At 47.2% G+C, this 25,554-nt stretch overlaps 1 protein-coding gene across 2 annotated transcripts in view; it reads left to right on the plus strand.

The window, feature by feature from the left end:
- The window catches only part of ZFR2 (zinc finger RNA binding protein 2), a 353,820-nt gene that overhangs the window by 41,761 nt on the left and 286,505 nt on the right, over positions 1–25,554 (plus strand). For both annotated transcript variants that reach the window (XM_033954204.1, XM_033954205.1), the window contains exon 2: positions 1,231–1,468. In XM_033954204.1, the coding sequence (XP_033810095.1) occupies positions 1,231–1,468 (238 nt within the window). The remainder of the gene's footprint in view (positions 1–1,230; positions 1,469–25,554) is intronic.

A 25,554-nucleotide genomic window follows, 5' to 3' on the forward strand; every position in this document is an offset into this window, starting at 1 on the left:
GAAAAGCTTCTGGGTCGCTGAAGGCAGCATATTTACTTCACGCTGCCAGTGGACCGAAGAGTTACAGCAGCACTGCTGGGAAGAACAGTGAGCAAGCACTGGATATCGCCGGAGAGGGAGGGGGACTCTGGATAGGTGCTTGGGCCACCCAGAAGAAATTTGTGGACCGCCATTGGCTCATGGGCCTTTCAATGAAGACCACTTTTTTTTGAGTTTTCTTCTGCTGGAATAGGAACTTCATGATGGCTCAGAGCTCCACACTTGAAATTCCACAGTTTTCGTTGACATGGATCAATGAATGATCTGAAACAATGTCAAAACCTAGCATTACAATTCCTCAGATTGGCACTTTGCAAAATATAATAACACTCTTCAGCTACAGTGGCAAAATAATGCTCAAAATTTAGGAAGTTGGTTGGGCTGAGAACTTTTCAGCACCCACTCATAAGTAGGACCACTAAATGGTCTAGAATAGATGGTGGATGTTATCAGTATTGTCCAGGATAGCTGTTCTGTAGAAAATATGAGGCCTCTGGCCTTGCAGAGGGCCCGCTTTAATACACACTTTCACAGAGTTGTTTAGCTTTTCCTACTCTACAGCTTTGTTTACAGGGCGGCACCAGAGGATAAAAGGAGACAGAGTATACTATGTGTGTTGCTAGCAACAACAACGTAGTCAGTAAGTGCTAGAAGATTATAATTCAAAACTGCCTTGTGCTTTCAGCTTGTCTTCAGTCTTTAAATTGGGCTGCCCTTGGGCAGATGAAACATTGCCACTGTTGCTTTCTTATCAAATATAAGAATTACTATATGTAGAGTTCAGATTGGAGGAAACTAACCATACAAAAGGCTAATGTTCACTAGACTCTAGTATCTTTGCCAGTAAGAATGTGTCTGTGTTTTAGCTATAGATGATTCCTGGAAAGATTTGCAAGGCAGCATTGAAGCATCAGAAAGTAATATATTCAGGCGTTTGGCAAGGAATGCAAAGATCAAAGAGGATAATCATACAGCAGAGTGTCTTTAAATAATTATCTTGATTGAATTTACTGCTGTTAAAAATTTAGTTCTTTTCATAATACAGTATATGAGTTGTTATGCCATTGTAAATAGCTTATGAAAAACTCCACAATGTTTTCTTAAATTTAGGCCCATTGTATTTAAAGCATACTGTGCCAGTGCAAATCAAGGTATTCACATTTTATTTTTAATTTTGTTTTATTCTAAAAGTACTCAGCCTGCTGCAGCTTATTCCCACCCTAGCAGTGCTGCCGGCTACGCTGTCCAGCAGACGCCAGGGGTAGCCCACCCTGTGACCCCAGCCTATGCCCCTACTGCTCAGTCTGCCAGGCCGGTTACATCTGTACCTTATGGAGGAGGATATCAAACACACACAGGAGGAGATTATAGTTATGGAACACGACAACAAGAACCAACACCTCAGCCTGCTACAACTCAAAGCTACCAGGTATCAGAACATATGAATCTCTTCAATATTGTTTGGCCTAGGAACTGTCAGCGATGTGCATGGGAGATGAGATTAATGTCCACCCTTTATAATACATCATTTCTCTTTTATATTAATTCCATTTCTGTCCAGCCTTGTATAGTGCTATACTTAATTTTTATTATATTATTATAAAGTGGAATAAAAATTGTCACTGAGAAAAATGAGTATTCCCATTGGATATTATGACAATGCTATGTTAAGGGAGTCATTTGAGAAGTTTTGTGACATTTCTGTGTTCAGATTGAATACATGTGTAATTGCCAGTTATCCCAGAACAAGCAAACAGTATTTCTCACATGTGGGTGATGTCATCCACGGAGCCCAATACAGACAGTACTTTCACTTTAACTTTTTAGAAGTCTCGCGATCGCCGGTGCTGCACATGCGTGAGTGCCTTTCCGCCCGACATCAGCTCGCGGGACCATCAGTTCTTCGTTTTCTGCAGCACAAAGAAGCTGTGTTCTTGGGAGTCTCTCCAATAGCGTGCATATGCTTTCCTGTGCAGCTTTTAACTTTAATATCTTCAGTATTATTTTTTTTTTTTACTGCCCAGTTCAGTTCAGTAAAGTTTTTTTGGGTTTTTTTTTTCTTTTTTTTTTAATTTCTTTAAATTCTTTTCTTTTGCATTTTCAGTTATTTTCAGGGAAGCATCTACCTCTACCATTGGTAACGATTGCTTCTTTTAACCTTGCCTCAATGTTTTTCCCTTCCATGTTGAAGCCTTCTAGCGGCTTCAAGAGATGCTCTTGGTGTAACAGGGCCATCTCGGTCACTGATCCGCACAACTGATTTATCCAGTGCCTTGGTCCTGAGCATCGGGTGGACTCTTGCACACGCTGCCTAATGTTTCAAAAATGTTCTCTAAAGGCTCAGCAACTCCAACAGGAAAAGCTGTTCGGGACTTCTTCTCTTTCCATGATGCCTACAATTTTTTACGTGGACACCTCTGCTATACTGGTACCGTTGGTACAGACATCTGTATTGACACCGCCCTCGATGTCGGTACTGCCATCGGGGAAACAGACTAAGAAACATTCTTCTCCTTCACATCATGCGACACTGGCATCTCCAGCATCGAGTAAGTCAATGCATGCCAAACGTCGACGCAAGCAGCACTCCCCATTGGTGCAGGCTGTGTCGCTTCTGAGGCATGTCTCTTCATCGAGGTCACCAATGCCTCGACAACCTGGTGCGCCATCTGTACCAATTACATAAGACATAATGCCGGCGCCATCCATCCAGGTCCAACTTCAGGAGCTGCTTCAGAAGGAGTTGGCTGCCATACTGCAAACATAACTAGCACCGTTGCCTGCACCTCCTTTGGTACCAGCCCAGCCTCAGCATGACCTCAAGTTTTTCTTCACCAACATGTGGTGGACACCTGGAATGCGCTTCCAGAGGGCGTGATAGGACAGAGTACGGTATTGGGGTTCAAGAAGGGATTGGACAATTTTCTGTTGGAAAAAGGGATAGAGGGGTATAGATAGAGGATTCACAGTATCAGACTACTTCAACTCCATACAGAAAATCTTCTGGGATTGAGGAGTTTTATTCAGATCTGTTGATGCATACTGTGTCTGAACCAGAGCTATCTGCTCCAAGATACTGATGATGGATGCTTCCATTCTAGGTTGGGAAGCCCATCTTGATGGTCTCCTGATTCAGAGTAAATGGAATACTCAAGAGAAATCTCTCCACATAATTTCCTTGAGCTTCAAGCAATTCGCACTGCTCTTCACACATTCCTGGATCGCTGCCTCAATCAAGTCATTCTCATTCGAACAGACAGCCAAGTAGCCATGTATTATGTCAACAAACAGGGAGGCACAGGGTCCCACTTATTTTGTTAAGCGATAGAAATCTGGTCCAGGGCAATCCTATGCAACATATTTTTCAAAGCCATCAATCTTGCTGGGAAACAGAATGTCCTAGCAGACTCCTACAACCTCATGAATGGTCTCTCAACTTCTGTGATGCAACAAATGTTTGCTGATTGGGGGACTCCAGAAGTGGATCTTTTTGCTTTTCTACACAATCACAAGCTCCCAGTCTTCTGTTCCCTGAATTTACTCTCCCAATCGCCTGGAGTCAGGTGCCTACCTTCTCGACTGGACAAACAAATTTCTGTATGCTTTTACTTCGCCAGGAATAAGTCAACATAAGAACATAAGAAACGCCTTCACCGGATCAGACCAAGGTCCATCTAGTCCGGCGATCCGCACATGCGGAGGCCCATTTAGGTGCTCCTTTTTGGAGATCCTCATAGCGCCTCAGTGGCCACAACAACCCTGGTTTCCTCATAGAGGCTTACAGAAAACCTACACAATGCTGCTATCGCTTTATGTGGTCTTGCTTCACAGTCTGTAACTTCAATTCTTTCGATTCAATAATTTGTCTTCTCTCATCGGTTCTGGATAACCTATTACACCTCTCGGATTCTGGCTGAAAGACTACTTCAGTAAGAGATCATCTCAGTGCTATTGCAGCTTTTCATGCACTTCTGGATAAAAAGCCATTATTAATGCACCCTCTAATTTCGAGATTCATGAAGAGCCTTTTATATACCAAGCCACCAATCAAGCCTCCTCCATTTGCTTGAGGTCTTAACATTATACAGTAAAACCTTGGTTTGCGAGCATAATTCGTTCTGAAATCATGCTTGTAATCCAAAACACTAGTATGTCAAAGAAACAATGCAAACTCCCACAACCCAAAAATTTTAATACAAAATACTTTATGTACTCGTATTGGAAGACCTTGCTTGTTTAGAACAGTCACTACACTCCTGTAGTGTCAGAGAGAGAGAGAGAGAAGAACCATAGGCTCAGTTGTGATGATGTGATGTGTGTATACTGTATGTACTTGTATTGCAAGACCTTGCTTGTATATCAAGTTAAAATTTAATAAATGTTTTGCTTGCCTTGCAAAACACTTGCATACCAAGTTACTTTCAATCCAAGGTTTTACTGTACTTTCAACCCTGATGAAGCCTCACTTTGAACCACTTGAGACTTCATCGCTCAAACATCTCACTTGGAAAATGGTCTTCTTACTCTGCATCACATCTGCACACCGAATCAGTGAACTTCAAGCACTTGTTTTGGAACCACTTTAAATAACATTCTACCACGATAGAGTGGATTTTTGCAATCATTCCAAATTCCTCCCGAAAGTCAACTCAGAATTTCATCTGAACCAGTCTATAGTTCTCCCTGTCAACCACATTCTTATCCTGGTGAAGCTGCACTCCACACATTGGACTGTAAATGTTCTCTTGCTTATTATTTGTATTGCACCAAACCTCATAGAGCTTCCACTCATCTGTTTCTCTCATCTGATCCAATCAAACTTAGAGCTCCTGTCACAACAGAACCATCTCCATATGGCTGGCAGACTGTATTGCCTTTTGCTATGCTCGGGCGAGACTGTTGCTTGAAAGTTGGGTCACTGCACATAAAGTCAGAGCAGTGGCAACTCTAGTAGCTCACCTATGCTCCACTCCCATTGTGGACATATGTAAAGCAGCTACTTGGTCCTCAATTCATACATTCATTCACATCCCATTACTGTTTGGAGAATCATTCCAGTTCGGCCAAGCCTTACTCCAAAATTTTATTTGCTTAGAAGCCAACTTACCCTTCAACCCCTTTTAGTTTCAGCTAGAGAGTCTACAGGTTTTATCCAAGGACAGCAGGTAGATAGTCTCACTGCCCTCATACATCCTCTAGTTGCCTTCTTAGCTTTTTTACTTAACTGATTGTCTCGTGAACCGACATCGGGCAGGAAGACACCGTCACATGCATGATATGGGCAGTCTTGATACTTTGAATATTTTAAAAAGTGACTTTAACACTTTTCATACTGGGCTCCGTGGATGATGTTGCTCACATGTTAAAATATTTGCCTGCTGTCTTCGAATAACACCCATTACTGGTAAATAACTGCTTTACTGTCAAGTCTGTAGCTGGAAGGGCAAACCTTTTACAGAACACCTACCTAGCTGGCCTGCACGAATGCTTTTGGAGGGCTCAGGGACTGGTCCCCTAGTAACAAGACTTGTTCCTGGTTATTACTGGAGCTTGAGTGCAGGCTGTGTGGCTCTGTGTTACTCCTGAGGGCTTTATCAAAAGTTGACTGTGTACCCCCTTCCCCTGACAATGTGTGTGGGGGTCTAGGGCTTCAGACTCTTTCAGAGTCTGACTGGCAGTCCGAAGAAACTAGCATTGTGACTGTTTTTGCATGCTGGTTTGAGGCAGAAATCTGCTCTATTGCCCAGCTGCTGTTTCAGCTGATGCAGGCACAGCACCAGCAGACTGTAAGTACAGTGCATTGCTGCCTATGGGAGACAGTTGTTCTGTAATTGCATTTTGAGGGGTTTCTGGGGTAGAATTTGTGTCCCCCTACTTCTAGAAACACCAATTCTGAATTTTTTGTGCTTTTATTTAGTCTCCCTGGGCTGTTTTTTTTTTTTTTTTTTTTTTGTGCCAAAGCGCTGCTGTGGTGGCCATCTTGGATTACCTGCCATCTGCTGTGGTGGCCATCTTGGATTATCTGCCTCGAACATCCTCAGTTTTGATTAAAATTTCTATGGATAGATTCTTCAGGCTGATTTACCCTTGATTAATGCCTGATTTGCGCTGGCTGAGGAGCGTCCATATGCCATGTGCCACAGGCAAGTAAAAGGAAACAAGAGTGCTGTGCTTAGCCCCTTCTAGTCCCTCTAGGGTGATTGGAGTTGCAGAAGGCTCTTTTTTTTTGGGGGGGGGGGACCAAAGATCCCTTCTAGAGCCCTTAGATAGTGATTCAACATCTTTAGCTTGGCTCAGCTGCTTGGATGCCTCTGGGCCCACCATTTTGAAGGATGTGCAAGACTGCAGGGTCTTCAAAATGACAGTTTGGGGCAAATTCTGTGGACGTCCAACCACTTAGGTGTCCAAATAAATTGAATAATAAGCCCAATTAACAACTTTAACAAGCAGTAATTGAAAGTTAGACGTCCAAAGGCTGTGTGCGAGTCACAAAATAGGTGTTCAGAATTATATAGACTAAACTAAACCTTAAGTTTATTTATCCCGGGACAAGCAGACAGGTATTCTCACTAGTGGGTGATGTGATCCAACGGAGCCCCGATGCCGACGCCTCACAAGCAGACTTGCTTGAAGAAACTCGAAGTTTCGAGTCGCCCGCACCGCGCATGCGCGAGTGCCTTTCCGCCCAGCGCAGGGCGTGTCTCCTCAGTTCTTACTTTTCCGCGGAGCCGAGAAGTCCGTCTTCGACTCTCTGAGTGAAGTGTTTTCATTTGTGCCTTCTTTTGTCCACGGTTTTGGGTTATTTTTTCTCAGAATCGCTATTTTTCATCGTTCTTTTTTGTTTAAAAAAAAAAAAAATCATGAGGTTTTGTAACCTGAGTTAAAAAAAGAAAAAAGTGGTTCTGAGCAGTCTCCTTTTCCTCCCAGGGTGTTTTTAGGTGGTGTGGTGCCTTTGGGTGTGTGCTCGTTTTTGCCTGATTTGGCTGTTGATCTTCTTGCTCCTGATTTGCGGGATCCGTCTGCTAATCCTGACCTTTCTGATTCCTTGTTTGACAGTTCAGCCCTTCTCGGTTCGGGGGATCCGCAGATCCTTTGGGGGCTTTGGATCCTAGAGATGATCCTGTTGTCCTGTGCTTAATCGAGTTTGCGACTTTGCCTGTTCTTACTACTGCATTTTTGTAGGAATAGATCTTAGCCACTCATCCAGCTCTGTCCAGGCTTTTTAGCGAACACTCGCATTATCCCAGGACAAGCAGGCAGCATATTCTTTACGCATGGGTGACGTCACCGACGGAGCCCTCGGTACGGACCTTTTTAACTAGAAAGTTCTAGTTGGCCGCACCGCGCGTGCGCGAGTGCCTTCCCGCCCGACGGAGGAGTGCGTGGTCCCCAGTTTCTTCGTTTCCGCGGAGCGAAGAAGACGTGTGTTTTTCAACGTCGTTGAAATCCTCCTTTTGCCTTCCCGCTCGCGTTATTTTTTCGTTTTATTCACCTTCGGGTGCTTTTTTCTTTCAATTTACAAAAAAAAAAAAAAATAATAATATTTTCTTTTTGCTTTATTTTTCGTTCCTGCCCCGGCGGGGCCTGTTGTCACAATCCAGGCCTCGGGGTTTGATTTTGCGGAGGCCGTGTTCCCATTCATGCCCCCGCAGCCCAGTTTTAAGAAGTGCCAGCGGTGTGCACGCCCGATTTCCCTCACTGACCCACACAATTGGTGTTTACAGTGCTTGGGACCGGAGCATCGGGCGGACTCCTGCACCCGCTGTGCCACTCTTAAGAAACGCACTCTGAAGAATCGTCAAATCCAACAAAATCTACTTTTCGGCACCGGCCCGACTATGGACTCGACTTCTTCACCTGCGGCACCGTCGAAATCGGCACCGACCACTTCGACACCGCCTGAATCGACATCGGCGCCACCGGCGCCAGGTAAGCCGGCTAAGAAGCCTTCCACCCTTGAGCGCCCTCCCACCTCGGTGGCGACACCAGTCCTTTCGGCTCCACGCCGACCCAAAAAACGCTCCGCCCCGATATCGGTGAGTGCCTCGTCATCGGCCTCCTCATCGCCGGGGCGTAGAGCGGCACCCATGGAACCAAAGCAGAAAAAAGTGGTTCCGGTGCCACCCCTGGATGACCGCATTGCGGCCATCCTCCAGGATAAGTTGCAGGAACAACTCCAACAGCAACTTAAGCAGCTCTTGCCCTCTATCTTGGCACCGCTGCTTTCGGTACCAGACCGGCCCGAGCCCCGCACCGTCCAACCGGTATCCACTCCATCGGTACCTATGGACTCCTCCATGCCCATTCTCTCGGCGTCGCATCTCCATACCCATGCCGAGACTATCGCCTTGACGACGACTGATCCTCCTCGGGACCGAACAGGGCACCGGTCTTCCCGCGACCCTGACCGGCACCGTTCTTCCAGGGACCGAGACAGACACAGGTCTTCATCCCCCGGTACCGTCTCGGTACGCTCAGGCAAGTCTCTGTCTAAAACTCACCATACCGAGCCTTCCACTCCGGTCTCTCGACACGCGCACACCGATGTCAGAGACCCGGACCTATGGGAAGAATCCCCTCCCGGTACCGAGGAGGATGCATCGTCGTCGGACGAAGAGCCTTCGGCCCCCGATACCACATCTAAACCTGAACAATCTTCCTTTTCTAAATTCCTCAGGGAGTTGTCGGGGGCCTTATCTTTGCATCTGGAATCTGACTCTAAGAAGTCACAAGCTTTCCTGGAGGCATTGGATTTCGATCAACCTCCCAAAGAGTTCCTACAGTTGCCCGTGCATGACATCCTACGGGAAACTTTTTATAAAAATTGGGAGAACCCACTGACTGTCCCTGGGGCCCCCCGTAAACTGGATAGCCTCTACAGGGTTATACCAATCCCGGGATTTGATAAACCCCAGCTGCCTCATGAATCTCTCCTGGTGGAGTCCACCTTAAAAAAGTCTCAGGGCGCGAGTGTTTATGCCTCTACCCCTCCTGGCAGAGAAGGCAAAACAATGGACAAGTTTGGCAAGCGACTTTACCAGAATGCCATGCTTGCCAACAGAGCTAACAACTACTCATTCCATTTCTCATTCTATCTGAAACATCTGGTCATGCAACTCTCCGCCATGCAGAAGTACTTGCCGGAACACAAGGTTCCATTATTCCAGCAGCATATCTCCAGCCTGCTCCAACTGAGAAAATTTATGGTGCGCTCTATCTATGATTCTTTTGAGCTCACCTCCCGTGCATCTGCCATCGCTGTGGCTATGCGCCGTCTGGCCTGGCTCAGGGTCTCTGATTTGGACGTCAACCATCAAGACCGACTAGCCAACGCCCCATGTCTTGGAGATGAATTATTCGGAGAGTCCCTGGATACCACCACGCAGAAACTCTCAGCCCATGAGACTAGATGGGACACTCTCATAAAACCTAAGAAAAAGGCTCCACCTGCTCGTCCTTACAGACCACAGGCCTCATATCAGCGCAGGTTCTCCGCTAGGCCGCTCAACCCACCTTCACAGCAACCTAGGCGGGCCCGTCAACATCAGCACACCCAGGCTCGTGCCCAGTCTAATCAACCGGCCAAGCCTCTTCCTCCTGCCAAACCATCTCAGCCCTTTTGACTCCTCTCTCCAGGGCTTAGCCAGTCTTCCACCCTCATTGCCTCTTCCTCAGCCAATCGGAGGCAGGCTCCACATCTTCCTCAGCCGTTGGGAGGTCATCACATCGGACCAGTGGGTCCTCAACATCATCCGCCACGGCTACTCTCTCAACTTCCAGACTCTTCCACCAGACAATCCTCCCTTAGAGTCTGCTTCTCATTCAACTCAAACCCCCCTCCTCCTGAGGGAGGTCCAATCCCTCCTTCTTCTCAATGCCATCGAAGAAGTGCCTCCGGAACAAAGAGGCCTTGGATTCTACTCCCGTTACTTCCTAGTTCCAAAGAAGACAGGAGACCTCCGTCCCATTCTCAATCTCAGGGACCTCAACAAGTGTCTAGTCAGGGAGAAATTCAGAATGCTCTCCCTTGCCACGCTTTACCCTCTTCTCTCTCAACACGACTGGCTATGTTCCCTGGACCTCAAAGAGGCCTACACTCACATCCCAATCAATCCAACTTCACGTCGCTACCTGCGATTCCAGGTACATCACCGCCATTATCAGTACAAAGTGCTACCTTTTGGCCTCGCTTCATCACCCAGGGTGTTCACCAAATGCCTCATTGTGGTGGCGGCCTTTCTCAGGTCTCACAACCTCCAGGTGTTCCCCTACTTGGACGATTGGTTAGTGAAAGCACCTACGTCTCCACTTGCGCTACAAGCCACTCATCATACCATCTCTCTCCTCCATCTTCTGGGGTTCGAGATCAACTACCCCAAGTCGCATCTGCTTCCCACACAGCGCCTTCAGTTCATTGGAGCAGTTCTCGACACCACACTAATGAGGGCGTTCCTCCCCTCCGACCGTCAACGGACTCTGCTCCACCTTTGTCGTCAGGTGCTCCTTCATCACTCCATTTCTGCCAGACAGATGATGGTCCTCCTGGGCCACATGGCCTCGACGGTGCATGTGCTTCCCCTGGCACGACTCCACCTCAGGACACCTCAATGGACTCTGGCCAGCCAGTGGTCACAGACCTCGAATCTTCTTTCTCATCCCATCTCTGTGACATCGTCTCTTCAGCGATCTCTACAATGGTGGTTGAACTCCTCAAATCTTTCCAAGGGCCTTCTTTTTCATCTGCCCCCTCATTCCATGATCATCACCACGGATGCCTCCCCTTATGCATGGGGAGCTCACCTGGGAGATCTACGCACCCAAGGTCTTTGGACCTCGCAGGAGCGTCTACATCACATCAATTTCCTAGAACTGAGAGCCATGTTCTACGCTCTCAAGGCCTTCCAGCACCTTCTCTGCCCTCAGGTTCTTCTCCTATGCACAGACAATCAAGTCGCCATGTACTACATAAACAAGCAGGGCGGCACCGGGTCTCGCCTCCTTCGTCAGGAGGCTCTCCGCATTTGGACCTGGGCCACGGCCCGCAGTCTCTTCCTCAAGGCTGTCTATATCCAGGGCGAACAGAACTCCCTGGCCGACAATCTCAGCCGCTTCCTTCAACCTTACGAATGGACTTTGGATCCTCCCATGCTCCTCTCCATCTTTGCTCGCTGGGGCACTCCACAGGTGGACCTATTTGCAGCTCCTCACAACCATCAGCTGCCACAGTTCTGCTCCAGACTCTTCTCTCCTCACCGTCTGGCCCCGGATGCATTCCTGCTCGACTGGACGGATCGGTTCCTCTATGCCTTTCCTCCACTACCTCTGATGTTGCGGACTTTATCCAAACTCCGCAGGGACAGGGCCACCATGATCCTCATCGCTCCTCGGTGGCCTCGCCAACACTGGTTTCCTCTCCTGCTTCAGCTCAGCGTCAGGGAGCCCATTCCTCTTCCTGTGTTTCCTACTCTACTTACGCAACAACGTCAGTCTCTGCTGCATCCCAATCTGTCTTCGCTCCACCTGACAGCTTGGTTTCTCTCGGGCTGACCTCTCCAGGAAATCTGTCTCAACCTGTCCGTCTCATTTTGGACGCCTCCAGGAAACCGGCCACCCTCCAATGTTACCATCAGAAGTGGACCAGGTTCTCCTCTTGGTGCCTCCGTCATCATCACAACCCCACCTCTTTAGCGGTGGAAACTGTACTGGACTACTTGCTCTCCCTGACCAACGCAGGCCTCAAGTCTACCTCAATCAGAGTCCATCTCAGTGCCATCACGGCGTTTCATGAGCCTATCCTAGGAAAACCTCTCACGGCTCACCCTCTGGTTTCCCGATTTATGAGGGGCCTCTTCAATGTCAAACCACCTCTGAAGCCTCCTCCGGTCGTCTGGGACCTGAATGTGGTTTTATCAGCCCTCATGAAACCTCCTTTTGAGCCTCTTGCCACAACTTCGCTCAAACTTCTGACATGGAAGGTGCTTTTCCTCATTGCCATCACCTCTGCCAGGAGGGTTAGTGAGCTGCATGCACTGGTCGCCGATCCACCGTTCACTGTTTTTCACCATGACAAGGTGGTTCTGCGTACCCATCCTAAGTTCCTTCCCAAGGTGGTTTCAGCTTTTCACCTCAACCAGTCTATTGTGTTGCCTGTTTTTTTCCCGAAACCTCATTCACATCCCGGGGAACAGACATTGCACAGTCTTGATTGCAAGCGTGCCCTGGCTTACTATCTTGATCGTACAAGGGCTCACCGCATGTCCCCTCAGCTCTTCCTGACCTTCGATCCTAATCGTCTGGGTCGACCGGTCTCTAAACGGACGCTATCCAACTGGCTTGCAGCTTGCATCGCGTTCTGTTATGCTCGGGCCGGTCTGTCACTGGACGGTGCTGTCACTGCCCACAGGGTGAGAGCTATGGCCGCTTCTGTGGCTTTCCTCCGTTCCACACCCATTGAGGAAATCTGCAAGGCGGCCACCTGGTCCTCAGTTCACACATTCACTACTCACTACTGTCTGGATGCTTTCTCCAGACGGGATGGGCACTTCGGCCAATCTGTACTTCAGAATTTATTTTCCTGATGGCCAACCATCCCTCCTCCCTCTTTGTTAGCTTGGAGGTCACCCATGCGTAAAGAATATGCTGCCTGCTTGTCCTGGGATAAAGCACAGTTACTTACCGTAACAGGTGTTATCCAGGGACAGCAGGCAGATATTCTTACGTCCCACCCACCTCCCCGGGTTGGCTTCTTAGCTGGCTTATCCTAACTGGGGACCACGCACTCCTCCGTCGGGCGGGAAGGCACTCGCGCACGCGCGGTGCGGCCAACTAGAACTTTCTAGTTAAAAAGGTCCGTACCGAGGGCTCCGTCGGTGACGTCACCCATGCGTAAAGAATATCTGCCTGCTGTCCCTGGATAACACCTGTTACGGTAAGTAACTGTGCTTTTTGTGACTTTTCCCTGGCATTCAGATGTGAGTTTTATGGTCTCTGACAGTTTGACTCTTCGGAAGGTGCTTTGAAGAGTGCTAGTTTAGTTTATTTAAAATTTGTTATACTGCTTATTGGACTTCTAAGCAGTATACAGAATATAAAACAGTGAAATAAATAAATAAGAGGAGTTGGGTACCTATTACAGAACTACACAGACAAAACATTACAAACATATTGTCCCGCTTGTATCCCCTGGCACAGGAGTGTCAGCAGTTTTTGGGGCAGCCCAAGGTGGATTCCTTGGTGGCATAAGTGACTAAGCACACCTCTCTTCCCAGTGCAGGGTATTGTGTTGAAAGGTATGCAGGATCGCTGTATAGCTGTGGTCCTCAGGAAACTTTTGAAACAGCCAATTTGGGCATCAGAGCTGCTGTGGTGACCTGGAAAAGCGGAGACTTAGAGGAGACATGATAGAAACCTTCAAGATCCTGAAGGGTATAGAAAAAGTAGACAGGGACAGATTTTTCAGATTACGGGGAACCACAAGTACAAGGGGGCACTCGGAAAAATTAAAAGGAGACAGGTTTAAAACAAATGCCAGAAAGTTCTTTTTCACCCAGAGGGTGGTGGACACATGGAACGCGCTTCCGGAGGCTGTGATAGGCCGGAGCACGTTACAAGGCTTCAAAGAAGGTTTGGATAGGTTCCTAGAGGATAAAGGAATTGAGGGGTACAGATAAGAGTAGCGGTAGGTTATAGGGATAGTCTGGGACCATTGCTCAGGCAATGGGCCTGATGGGCCGCCGCGGGAGCGGACCGCTGGGCGAGATGGACCTCTGGTCTGCCTCAGCGGAGGCAACTTCTTATGTTCTTATGTTTTGTCACACGAATCTGTCTCTTTCGGCTGCGCATGTTAGAGACTGATGCGATGGAATCTCTGTCTCAACTGCTGCTGGCTGGGACACTATATAGCGGATGCCTTAAATGACCTTTTGACAGTACTGGCAAAGGTGTCGGTGTTCTCCCTTTTGGCTCGCCGAATGCTCTGAGTCAGGCAGTGGGCTGGTGTTTCCACTTCCATGGCGACTTTAATGAGGCTCTCTTAAGGGACAGTTATTGTTTGGCACAGGCCTGGAGGTCCTCATGGATTCAATAATGGGACTGTCGCCCAAAGTCCCTGCCTGATAGTAGACCCAGACCCTCCAGGGGTTCTGGGTGTTCTAATTTTCATGGCTCCAGACACTCTAGACAGTATGCATATTCTATGTCGCAGAGATTTTCCCTGAGCTCCCGAGGTCGGTATGTGAGCTACAGGTGTTCCCAACTTTCCGCCGCCCGTCCTGCATAACCTACCAGAAAGATACAATGATACCAATGATGCTGAATGCCCCTCTGCTGATAGTGGGCTGGCTCTCGGAGTTTCTGCCTACCTGGATGTGCATTACAGCAGACCAGTGGGTCTTGAACAGTATTCGATTAGGATACAAGCTGGAATTTGTCCAGCCTCTATTAGATTGGTTCATGGCTTCTTCATCTGGGCAAGGTGTTCAGAGTCCAGGCTACTGTTCAATGCTTGCTGGATATTCAAGCTATAGAGCGGGTGGCATGAGACTTCTTGGGCTCAGGCAGATACTCTATATACTTTAGTGTGCCAAAGAACGGCTCCGATGATTGAAGGCCAATTTTGGATCTTCAGCACTTGAATGTGGCTCTCAAACTTTCCCACTTCCGAATGGAGACTGTGCAGTTGCTCATTGAAATAGTGGCTACGGGGGACTTTCTGGCCTCTCTGGATCTTACGGAGGCATACTGACACATTCCCATATTTCTAGCACACTGCAAGTTTCACGGTTTCATGTTCTGGAGCAGCTTACCAGTTATCGGCCCTACCCTTTGGACTGGCTACGACGCCTCAGACCTTACCAAGGTGATGGTAGTGGTGGCAGCTTATCTGAGGAAGATGGGTCTGCATTAAGTTCACCTTTATCTAGACAACTGGTGGATCAGAGCTCCTTTGTTGGCCGAGGAATGTCGCACAGTGGAGCAGGTGCTGCAGGACTTAGGCTGATTTGTCCTCCTCGGAATGAGTCCTCTGCAGTTCACGCAGTCATTGGCATGCTTAGTAATCCTTGTCGGTAAGGCTGTAGGCCATGTCTGCCTGCCCAGGACTTGCAGACAGAAACTGTGTGTACAGATTTCTGTGCTTTAAGAGTGGCATGGGATTATCTTCAAGTTCTAGGCTTCATGGTTGCCACACTGTATGTAGTTTCTTGGACGAGGGTGCACATGCGTCCTCTTCAGCCTCCCTTACTCTCGATAGATGCCTTGCAGATTTGTCTGCCGTGGCTTCTACAGACTCGAGCAAGCTTGGACTAGTGGATTCACCCACAATCCCTCTGCGGGGGTTTTCCGCTCCTCATTATCTCCTGGATCGTCATGAGGGCAGAAGCCAGCCTTTGGGACTAGGGAGTTCATGGCAATTGTCCTGTTAAGAGGTTGGACACACTCACAGAGAAAGTGGTATATTTGCCCAGTGGAGCTCAAGGTCATTTGTTTGGCTCAGTTGAGGTTTCAGAAGCAGAGAAAGTGATTCATAAGAACATAAGAATTGCCGCTGCTGGGTCAGACCAGTGGTCCATCGTGTCCAGCAGTCCGCTCCCGCGGTGGCTCCTAGGTCAAAGACCAGTGCTCTAACTGAGACCAGCCCTACCTGCGTATGTTCCGGTTCAGCAGGAACTTGTCTAACTTTGTCTTGAATCCTTGGAGGGTGTTTTACCCTATAACAGCCTCCGGAAGAGCATTCCAGTTTTCCACCACTCTCTGGGTGAAGAAGAACTTCCTTACGTTTGTACGGAATTTAACCCCTTTTAACTTTAGAGAGTGCCCTCTTATTCTCCCTACCTTGGAGAGGGTGAACAACCTGTCTTTATCTACTAAGTCTATTCCCTTCAGTATCTTGAATGTTTCGATCATGTCCTGTCTCCTCTGTCTCCTCTTTTCAAGGGAGAAAAGGCCCAGTTTCTCTAATCTCTCGTTGTATGGCAACTCCTCCAGCCCTTTAACCATTTTAGTTGCTCTTCTCTGGACCCTTTCGAGTAGTACCGTGTCCTTCATGTATGGCAACCGGTGCTGGACGCAGTATTCCAGGTGAGGGCGTACCATGGCCTGGTACAGGGGCATGATAACCTTCTCCGATTTGTTTGTGATCCCTGTCTTAATCATTCCTAGCATTCTGTTCGCCCTTTTCGCTGTCGCCGCGCATTGCGCAGATGGCTTCATCGACTTGTCAACCAGTACTCCCAAGTCTCTTTCCTTGGGGGGGGGGGTCTCTTCAAGTACTGTCCCGGACATCCTGTATTCGTGTATAAGATTTTTGTTACCTACATGCATCACCTTACACTTATCCACATTGAACCTCATTTGCCATGTTGCGGTCCATTTCTTGAGCGTGTTTGTCACGTTGCAAATCTTCACAATCCACCTACGTCTTCACTACTCTGAATAACTTAGCATCGTCTGTAAATTTAATCACCTCACTTGTCGTGCCAATTTCCAGATCGTTTATAAATATGTCGAAGAGCAAGGGCCCAAACACAGAACCCTGCGGCACTCCATTGGTGATGCTTTTCCAATCTGAGTATTGTCCATTTACTCCCACTCTTTTTCCTATCAGCCAGCCAGTTTTTAATCCACGTGAGTATTTTACCCTCGATTCCATGGCTCGCAATTTTTCGAAGTAGTCGTTCATGCTGAACCTTGTTGAACGCCTTCTGAAAATCCAGATATACAATGTCAACCTGGTCACCTTTGTCTATCTGCCTGTTTACTCCCTTGAAGATGTGCAGCAAGTTCGTCAAACAAGATCTTCCTTTGCTGAAGCCGTGCTGGCTGGTCCTCATCAGATTGTGTTCATCAAGGTACTCAATGATGCGGTCCTTTATCAGCGCCATTCATCTGGCCTTGATGAGATTGCTTGAAGACCTTGGAGGGCCAAGCGGTCAGGATCTTCTCCAACAATGTGATGGCAGTAGCCTGTCAATTGCCAAAGAGGACCCAAGAGCACTCCTCTGGCTCAGGATGCCCGCCTTCTTTTTCGTGGGCGGAACATCTTTGCCTGGTGCTGACAGCAGCACGTGGCAAGAGTGGACAACGTGCTAGCAGACCTCCTCAGCTAACGGTATCTGGATCCAGGGCAAGTGGATCCTGTTCCCCCAGGCATTTCAGATGATTGTGGAGCGCTGAGAGAGTTTCCGCGTTGATCTCATGGCCACTTCATGATTCCAGAAGGTGCTTCTCTTCTTCCATTGAAAATCTGAGCCCGGAAGCGGAGGGCTCGATGCGCTGATGCTGTGTTGGCAGCATGAGCTTTCTCCTGTCTGTTTTTACTCCTGGGCCATTGATTGACCGTGTCCTTCAGAGGATCCTGGTTCATCCTGGCTGCGTTATGCTGGTAGCTTCAGCTTGATCATGCGGGCATGTGGGTCGTAGCCTTTGAGCTGAGCACTTCTTTGGACCCTTTCAAGCAGGGTCTAGTTGCCATGCCAGTTCCGGGGCCTTTGGCTCTTACAGCATGGCTCTTGAGCACACGACCTTAGGGCATATAAGATGTTCTGCCCTTGGTGTTGAAACTCTTCTACAGTCTAAGAAGTAGTCCAGGGGGGTCAGCATATGCTAAGGTGTGGAAGGCCTTGTAGTATTGGTGCATCCAAGTCCAGGTGGATCAGTATTCAGCTCCATTCTCGCTGATTCTTGCCTTTCTTCCTGCTGGAAAGATACTAGTCTTACGGTGGCTTCTCTGTTTTTGGAAACTTAGTATGATTAAATCCATATCCAACATTCTTGATTCTCAGTCCCCTAACATTTTAATTCACTCCCTCATAATTTCCAAACTTGACTACTGCAACTCCCTGCTGAAAGGAGTCTGCCAAAAAGACATTTGACAATTACAACTAATCCAAAATACTGCCATAAAAATTATTACAAACAAAAAAAAGTTTGATCACGTTGCTCCCCTATTAAAAAGTGCTCACTGGCTACCTATCCATCACCGTATCACTTACAAAATAGCTTTAATCTCCTACAAAACAATGAAAACCAAGGAATCTGCTTTTATTCATAAATACCTGATTCCACATGATCCTCCGAGAACCTTAAGATCTGCATCACAGCATCTTCTTCATGTCCCATCCCTAAAAATCATTAGTACCCGTAGGGCTTCTTCTTTCGCAACGATTGCTCTAACAATATGGAATTCGTTACCATTATATTTAAGGTCCAAACAGAATTTAGATAAATTCAAGGGTGGCCTCAAAAGCTTCTTATTTAAAGACGCATAAGACTGCTAATTGATCTAAGGGACTTTCCAAGCTTATTTTCTATAAAATAATTTTATAGAAATAAAAATAATTTTATAATTTTATTTTCTATAAAATTGATTTCTCCCTTTCCCCATGTTATTGTCCTTAATTGTTCTTTCTTTCTTTCAAATTGTATTTCTCCCCACTAAGTAAAGTTATGTTATTAATAGTTTAACTGGACCCCTTTTAAAATTTTTACTGTAAAATGCTTAGAATTTGATTAGCGTTTTAGAAAATTTTTAATAAATTAGAAACTTGATCTCTGTGGGTCTCAGTAGCCGGGCTCTCTTACTTAGAGACCTGGAACGGAGATCTGATCACTTGGTCCTCTGTAGCAGCTCATCCTGATGTTGCTCCATTCTTACAGGGGATCCATTGTGCCAGATGGCTGGTTGTCCATCCTATCACTGCCTTGGACCTTAGCCTGGTGCTGTCTAGCTTTATCTAGGCTCCCTTTGGCCTTCTTTCAGATGCATCTCTGTTGGCTTTGATGCTCTAGGCCAGTATTTTTCAACCGCTGTTCCGTGGCACACTAGTGTGCCGCGAGATGTTGCCTGGTGTGCCGTAGGGCCGCCATCATGGCAGTACTACCAGTCCTGCATTCAGGGGCCCGGAGCTGACAGGGGGCCCGAGGCAGGGGCACCAGTAGCTCGCCAAGGCAAAGTGAGTCGATCACCCAGGACTCACTTTGTCTTGGCGATCTAATCTATCGAGCCGATAAGTCTTCTTCTCCCCGACGTCAATTCTGCAGTCGGAGAGGAAGTTCGGGCCAGCCAATCGCTGCCTGGCTGGGCGGAACTTCCTCTCCGATTGCAGAATTGACGTCAGGGAGAGCATGCGTCGGCGTCGGCTTTGGGGCCTGTTATCCATTGGTGGGTCCTGTTCCCCGATGGCAGTGGCTTGGGGAACGGCAGGGAGAAAGAAAGAAAGGGGGCAGGCAGGGAAACAGAAGGAAAGAAGAGAAACAGAAAAAAGAAAGAAAGGTCAGGGAGAGAGGAAGAAAAAGTTGGGGGAGGGAATGAGGTGTGGAGGAGAGAGAGCATACAGGCTGATAGAAGGGAAGAAAGATTGGATGCACAGTCAGAAGAAGAAAGTGCAACCAGAAATCACCAGACAAGGTAGGAAAAATGATTTTATTTTAAATTTAGCAAAGTGGAGGCAGTATTACCACAGTTTTCAAAGGAATTTGCCCAAATAACTTAATAGTTAACTGGGTAAATTCCCAGAGATGAAAACTTCCCTTCACTTACTATGCACAGTTCTGAATTTATATCTGCTGTCTTTATTTTACAATATGGTCACCTTTTACTAAACTGCAATAGTGGTTTTTAGTGCAGGGAGCCTATGAGCGTCAAGAGCAGCGCTGGGCATTCAGCGCAGCTCCCTGCGCTAAAAACTGCTATTGTGGTTTAATAAAAAGGATGGAGGGTATATTTGTCTATTTTTGTATGCTATAAAAACCAAATACAGAGAGAGACTGAGAGCTGTTGACGAAGAGCTACGTGTGTGTCTTTCTTCTATTCCAGCCAGAATATCAGCTTTGTGTTCAGCCAAACAGGCCCAGGTTTCGCACTGAATAAAGTATTTTATAATTTTTCACTATTCTGTTTACTTAATATTTCATAATAAAGTAATTATAAAATACTTTCTTTGTGTTTATTTGATTCCTATTCAAGAGAATTACTTTATATATAGTCAATATAGGCACAGAGTTAAATTTTTTAACATTTTCTAATGGTGGTGTGCCTCGTGATTTTTTTCATGAAACAAGTATGCCTTTGCCCAAAAAATGTTGAAAAACACTGCTCTAGGCCTTTGTTTTGGTTTTTCATGTCCATTGGGCAGTGTGTTTGCATACCTTTCTGCCGACAGGTTCCTCGACTCAGGACCGCCTGTTGAAGAAACTGGTTGCATTAGGGATCAAGATATCCCTAATGAATATGAATGAGAGAGATTTGCATATAATGGAGGAGACAGGCATGCAAATATGTCTTATGCATATTCATTAGGGATATCTTGAAAACCTTACTGGCTGGGGGTCCTCTAGGACAGGGTTGAGAACCACTGGTCTAGAACATAAGAACTTACCTATCTACTGGAAAAGAGCTTACCAAGGTAAATATATAATTTCTCTTTAATAATGCATCACTCAAGCACCTTCCTCTCTCTTCTCTTTCTTCCATCTCACATCCCTTTGCACCATGTCCTCCCTTTCTTCCTTTCCCTCCCTCTCTGTGTACTATATTCTCCCTCTCCTGCCCTCTCCTATGATCTGACATCTGTCTTCCCCCTTTCCCTCTTCTATGGTCTGGGATCTTTATCCTCTCCTTCCCACAGTCTAGCAGCTCTCCCCCTCCTTCCTTTCCTTCTCCCCCTCCCTTGTGATCTGGCATCTCTGTTTTTCCCTTCCCCTTCTGCCTTAGCCTGGAATCCTTCTCTCTTCCTTCCTTTCCCTGGTCTGACATCTCTCTCCTCTTCCTCTCACTTTCACATTTGTCCTGCACTGCGTAGGAGCTCTCGCAGTTTGCTCATCTGTTTACTGCTGATTCCAGTTGTTATCCCAGGACAAGCAGGCAGCCTATTCTCACATATGGGTGATGTCACCGACGGAGCCTCGATGCAGAAGCCTCACAAACAGACTTGCTTGTAGAAACTAGAAGTTTTGAGTCAGCCGCACCACGCATGCGCGAGTGCCTTCTCGCCCAGCACAGGGCGTGTCTCCTCAGTTCTCAGTTTTCCGCGGAGCCGAGAAGTCCGTCTTTGACTCTCTGCGTTTAACTTACTTACTTCGTGTCTTCTCTCACTGTGGTTTGTGTTATTTTTCTTCACGAATCACTGTATTTATTTTACTTTCTTTTATTTCTAGTTTAAAAAAAAATAATTTTTTTTTCTTTCTTCCATTCGGCTGCCGGGGCAGGCCGCTGAGCCGCAGCCCAGATGCTTTGACCCTGCAGCGGCTGTTTTTCCTCCTATATCCTGGCTTTTAAGAAGTGTAGCCAGTGTCAGTGTGCGATTTCTCTCACGGACCCACACAATAGGTGCCTCAAGTGCCTTGGGCCAGACCATCATTCAAAGTCGGGCGAGCACTGTGCTATTCTTCAATCTCGAGCCTTTAAACATCATCTACTTTCAGTGGAGAAGCTCTTTGGGATGGATTCGACCTCTTCCTCGACTCCGAAGCCGACCTCAGCCTCACCCTCGACCAAGGGTCCTCCTGCCTCCACTGCTTCTACCTCGAGCCTCATCAGACCTTCTTCGTTTGCAGTGGCTCTTTCCTTGACGACGTCTGCTGTATCTTCTCCTGTATCCTCAGGTCAGATAGCTCAGCAGACAGTTCCACTGGTGGTGCTTAAGGTGCCTAAGACTTCCAAGTCGAAGCTCATTTCCACTGCTTCTGTGGAACCTCCAGCCAAAGCAGGTGGTCCGGTTTCAGATGCGGATCCATCCTTGCCAGCTTCTTTTCAGACCATGTTAGAGAAGCAATTCATCCAGTTCCTCACTAATATGGGACCGAAGCTTGCTACTCGAATCCAGCCTGGGCATCCTGCAGACTCCTGCGAGGTCTAGTCTCTTCCTGTGCCTTGGTCTGAGCCTACACACTCTATGCAGGGAGCAGAGTGTCTGGTCAGGCATCTATGTATGTAAAGCAAGGAGCAGATTCTTTGCAAATGCCTCGACAGGCATCCTCACACTCCATACAAGGTGCAGAGTCTTTGGGAGTGCATCGAGGTTCCTCCATCAAGTCTCTGGAGCTTCGATCCACAGCTTCCAGCCCCATCCATTCCTTGGTGCCATCGACTGCTTCTATCTCCGGGGCGAAGTCTCCTCGAACTTCGAGATCTGCTTCCAAGCACCGTTCTCACCGACGTTCGAGGCCTTCATCGAGGCATACTTCAAGACATAGCTCTTCTTCCAAGGAGCATCCTTCTTCTACTAAACCTCGATCTACACCTGCTAGTACTACTAGACCACCGACTCCTCGTTCGAGGTCTCCACTTCCAAACCTCGAGGACTCAGTGGTTTCGATTGCTTCATCCAAGTCTCCCTATTCTTTTGATGCCTTTTTTCCAGCCGAAGCCTCATCTTCGACCCAGGCTGCCTTGACAACTTCGAGTCCTCAAGGCATGGCATTGACGGATCAGCTGTCTTTCTCTTCTTTTCTTCGTTAGATGACTATTGACTTGGATCTTCAATTGGATGCTGGTTCCAAATACTCTAAGGAGTATCTCGAAGTCATGCATCTGCCTCAACCACCGGCAGAGTCACTTAAGCTTCCTCTTCACAAGCTTTTGTCTCAGGCTTTTACCAGATGCCTGAAGACTCCTTATGCAATTCCAGCTGTTCCAGGCAAATTGGACTCCAGATATAAAACTCTCCATTGCAAAGGATTTTAGAATTTACAATTATCTCACCAATCCCTACTTGTGGAGTCATCCTTGAAGAGGTCCCATCCTTCCAAGGTTTATGCTACCGTTCCTCCTGGAAGGGAAGGGAAAACTATGGACAAATTTGGACGTCGCATCTATCAAAATGCCACGATGTCCTCTAAAGTCCTTAATTACAATTTCCATTTTATCACTTATTTTGAGTTCCTCATTGCTCTTTTGCCTAAATTTATCACTTATTTAGATACTCAAAAGCACTTTGAATTTCAAGAAGTCATCGCTTCTCTATCTCAACTCAGATTACATCTACTTCAGTCTTACGATGCCTTTGAGTTGTCTGCCAGGGCGGCTGCTTGTTCTGTAGCAATGCGCCGCCTTGCTTGCCTTCGTACCATCGACATGGATCCTAATCTTCAGGACCACTTGGCTAATATTCCTTGTGCAGGCAATGATCTCTTCGATGAATCTATTGAGGCAGCCACCAAGAAATTGTCTGAGCATGAAAAATCCTTTGCTTCTATTGTCAAGCCTAAACCGAAGCCAGCTCCTGCCAAGCCTGCACGCCCTCCTCCTATTTACCAGAGGTGTTTTGCTCCGAGAGCGGCTCCTTACACTCGCCCTCCTTTCAAGAAACAGCAGAATCAGAAGCAACAGAAATCTCAACCTTTTGCTGCACCTAAGGCTACACTTCTTTTTTAACTGTTTAAAACAGAACATAACCTCCACCGTTCTATCTCTGTCCTATCTTCCCCCTATTGGAGGTCGTCTCCATCATTTTTACCACCGATGGGAGACAATCACATCCGACCTCTGGGTGCTGTCAATCATCAGGGAAGGATACTCTCTTCATTTCTCTCAGGTTCCACCAGAGCTTCCTCCAAGAGAATATCCATCCAGTCCATCCCAGACTGACCTTCTTCAGGAAGCTCAAGCTCTGCTTCGTCTCCATGCCATTGAACCAGTTCCTTTGGAACAGCAGAACAGGGGTTTTTACTCCTGTTACTTCCTTGTTTCGAAGAAGACGGGTGATCTGCGACCCATTCTGGATCTCAGGGCTCTCAACAAATTTTTAGTCAAAGAAAAATTTTGCATGCTATCCCTGGCATCCCTGAATCTCCTCCTAGATCATAACGACTGTTTATGCTGTCTGTATCTCAAGGAGGCTTATACTCATATTCCCATTCATCCGGCCTCCTTCCAATATCTCAGATTTGGGGTGGGGAATCTGCATTATCAGTATAGAGTGCTGCCCTTTGGCCTGGCATCCTCTCCCAGAGTGTTCACCAAGTGCCTAATAGTGGTAGCAGCAGCTCTAAGGAACCATGGTCTTCAGGTTTTTCCCTACCTCGACGACTGGCTCATCAAAGATTCAACATCTCAGGGGGTTATTGTAGCGACCCAACGGACTACGTGGTTCCTACAAAGTTTGAGATTTGAAATCACAACCCTCTCAGAATCTACAATTCATCAAATCTGTTCTGGATAATATCCAACTCAGAGCATTCCTTCCTCAACAACGTCTGGAAGCTCTCCTACAACTCTGTCATACAGTGTCTTCCCACTCCTCCATATCAGCGAGACACATGATGGTACTCTTGGGTCATATGGCCTCCACAGTACACGTGACTCCTTTTGCCAGACTTCACCTCAGAATTCCTCAGGGGACCCTGGCATCTCAGTGGACGAAGGTTTGCGACCCACTTTCTCGACACCTAAGTCACTCCTTCATTGAAACAGTCTCTCCGTTGGTGGATGCTCTCTTCCAATCTCTCCAGAGGCTTGCTGTTTCAAACGCCCCCCCCCCCCCCATCAGAAGGTCCTCACAACAGATTCCTCGACCTATGCTTGGGGCGCTCATCTCGGTCTCAGTACTCAAGGTCACTGGACCAGTACGGATCGTCAGTGTCATATCAATCTGTTGGAACTCAGAGTGATTTTCAAGGCTCTCAACGCTTTTCAACATCTTCTTCACAACCAGGTAGTTCTCATTCGGACGGACAACCAAGTCGCCATGTACTATGTCAACAAATAGGGAGGGACGGGATCTTCCTCCCTTTGTCAAGAAGCTCTGAAGGTTTGGGACTGGGCAATCCGCCACAACACCTTCCTCAAAGCTGTCTACATCCAAGGGGTGGAAAATTACTTGGCGGACAACTTAAGTCGTCGTCTGCAACTTCATGAATGGACACTCCATTCCTCACCCCTAAATCACATTTTTTCACAGTGGGGAACGCCTAAGATAGATCTCTTTGCAGCTCCCCACAACCACAAACTGCCTCAGTTCTGCTCCAGGATATATTCTCCTCATCGCTTCGAGGCAGATGCTTTTCTTTTGGAATGGATGAATCTCTTCCTGTATGTATTCCCTCCATTCCCAAGACTTGTCAAGTTGAAGAACGATCATGCCACCATGATTCTCATTGCTCCTCGGTGGCCGAGACAACCTTGGTACTCCCTTCTACTTCAATTCAGCAGCAGGGAGCCATACCTTCTACCAGTTTTTCCATCTCTGCTTACACAAAGTCAGGGATCTCTGCTTCATCCCAACCTACAGTCTCTACACCTGACAGCTTGGTACCTCTCAACATAACTCCTCTTCAGTTTTCTCAACCTGTAAGAGACATTTTAGAGGCTTCTAGGAAGCCTACCACTAGACAATGCTATCACCACAAATGGACTAGATTTTCTACGTGGTGTTTTTCTCACGATAAGGAGCCTCAACATTCCTCCTTATCTTCTGTTTTGGACTATCCTTTGCACTTATCCACCTCTGGCCTCAAGTCTACATCAATCCGAGTCCATTTAAGTGCAATTGCTGCTTTCCATCAGCCTATTGACGAGAA

This window comes from Geotrypetes seraphini, chromosome 8 (assembly GCF_902459505.1).
Source record: "Geotrypetes seraphini chromosome 8, aGeoSer1.1, whole genome shotgun sequence".
Lineage (NCBI taxonomy): Eukaryota > Metazoa > Chordata > Amphibia > Gymnophiona > Dermophiidae > Geotrypetes > Geotrypetes seraphini.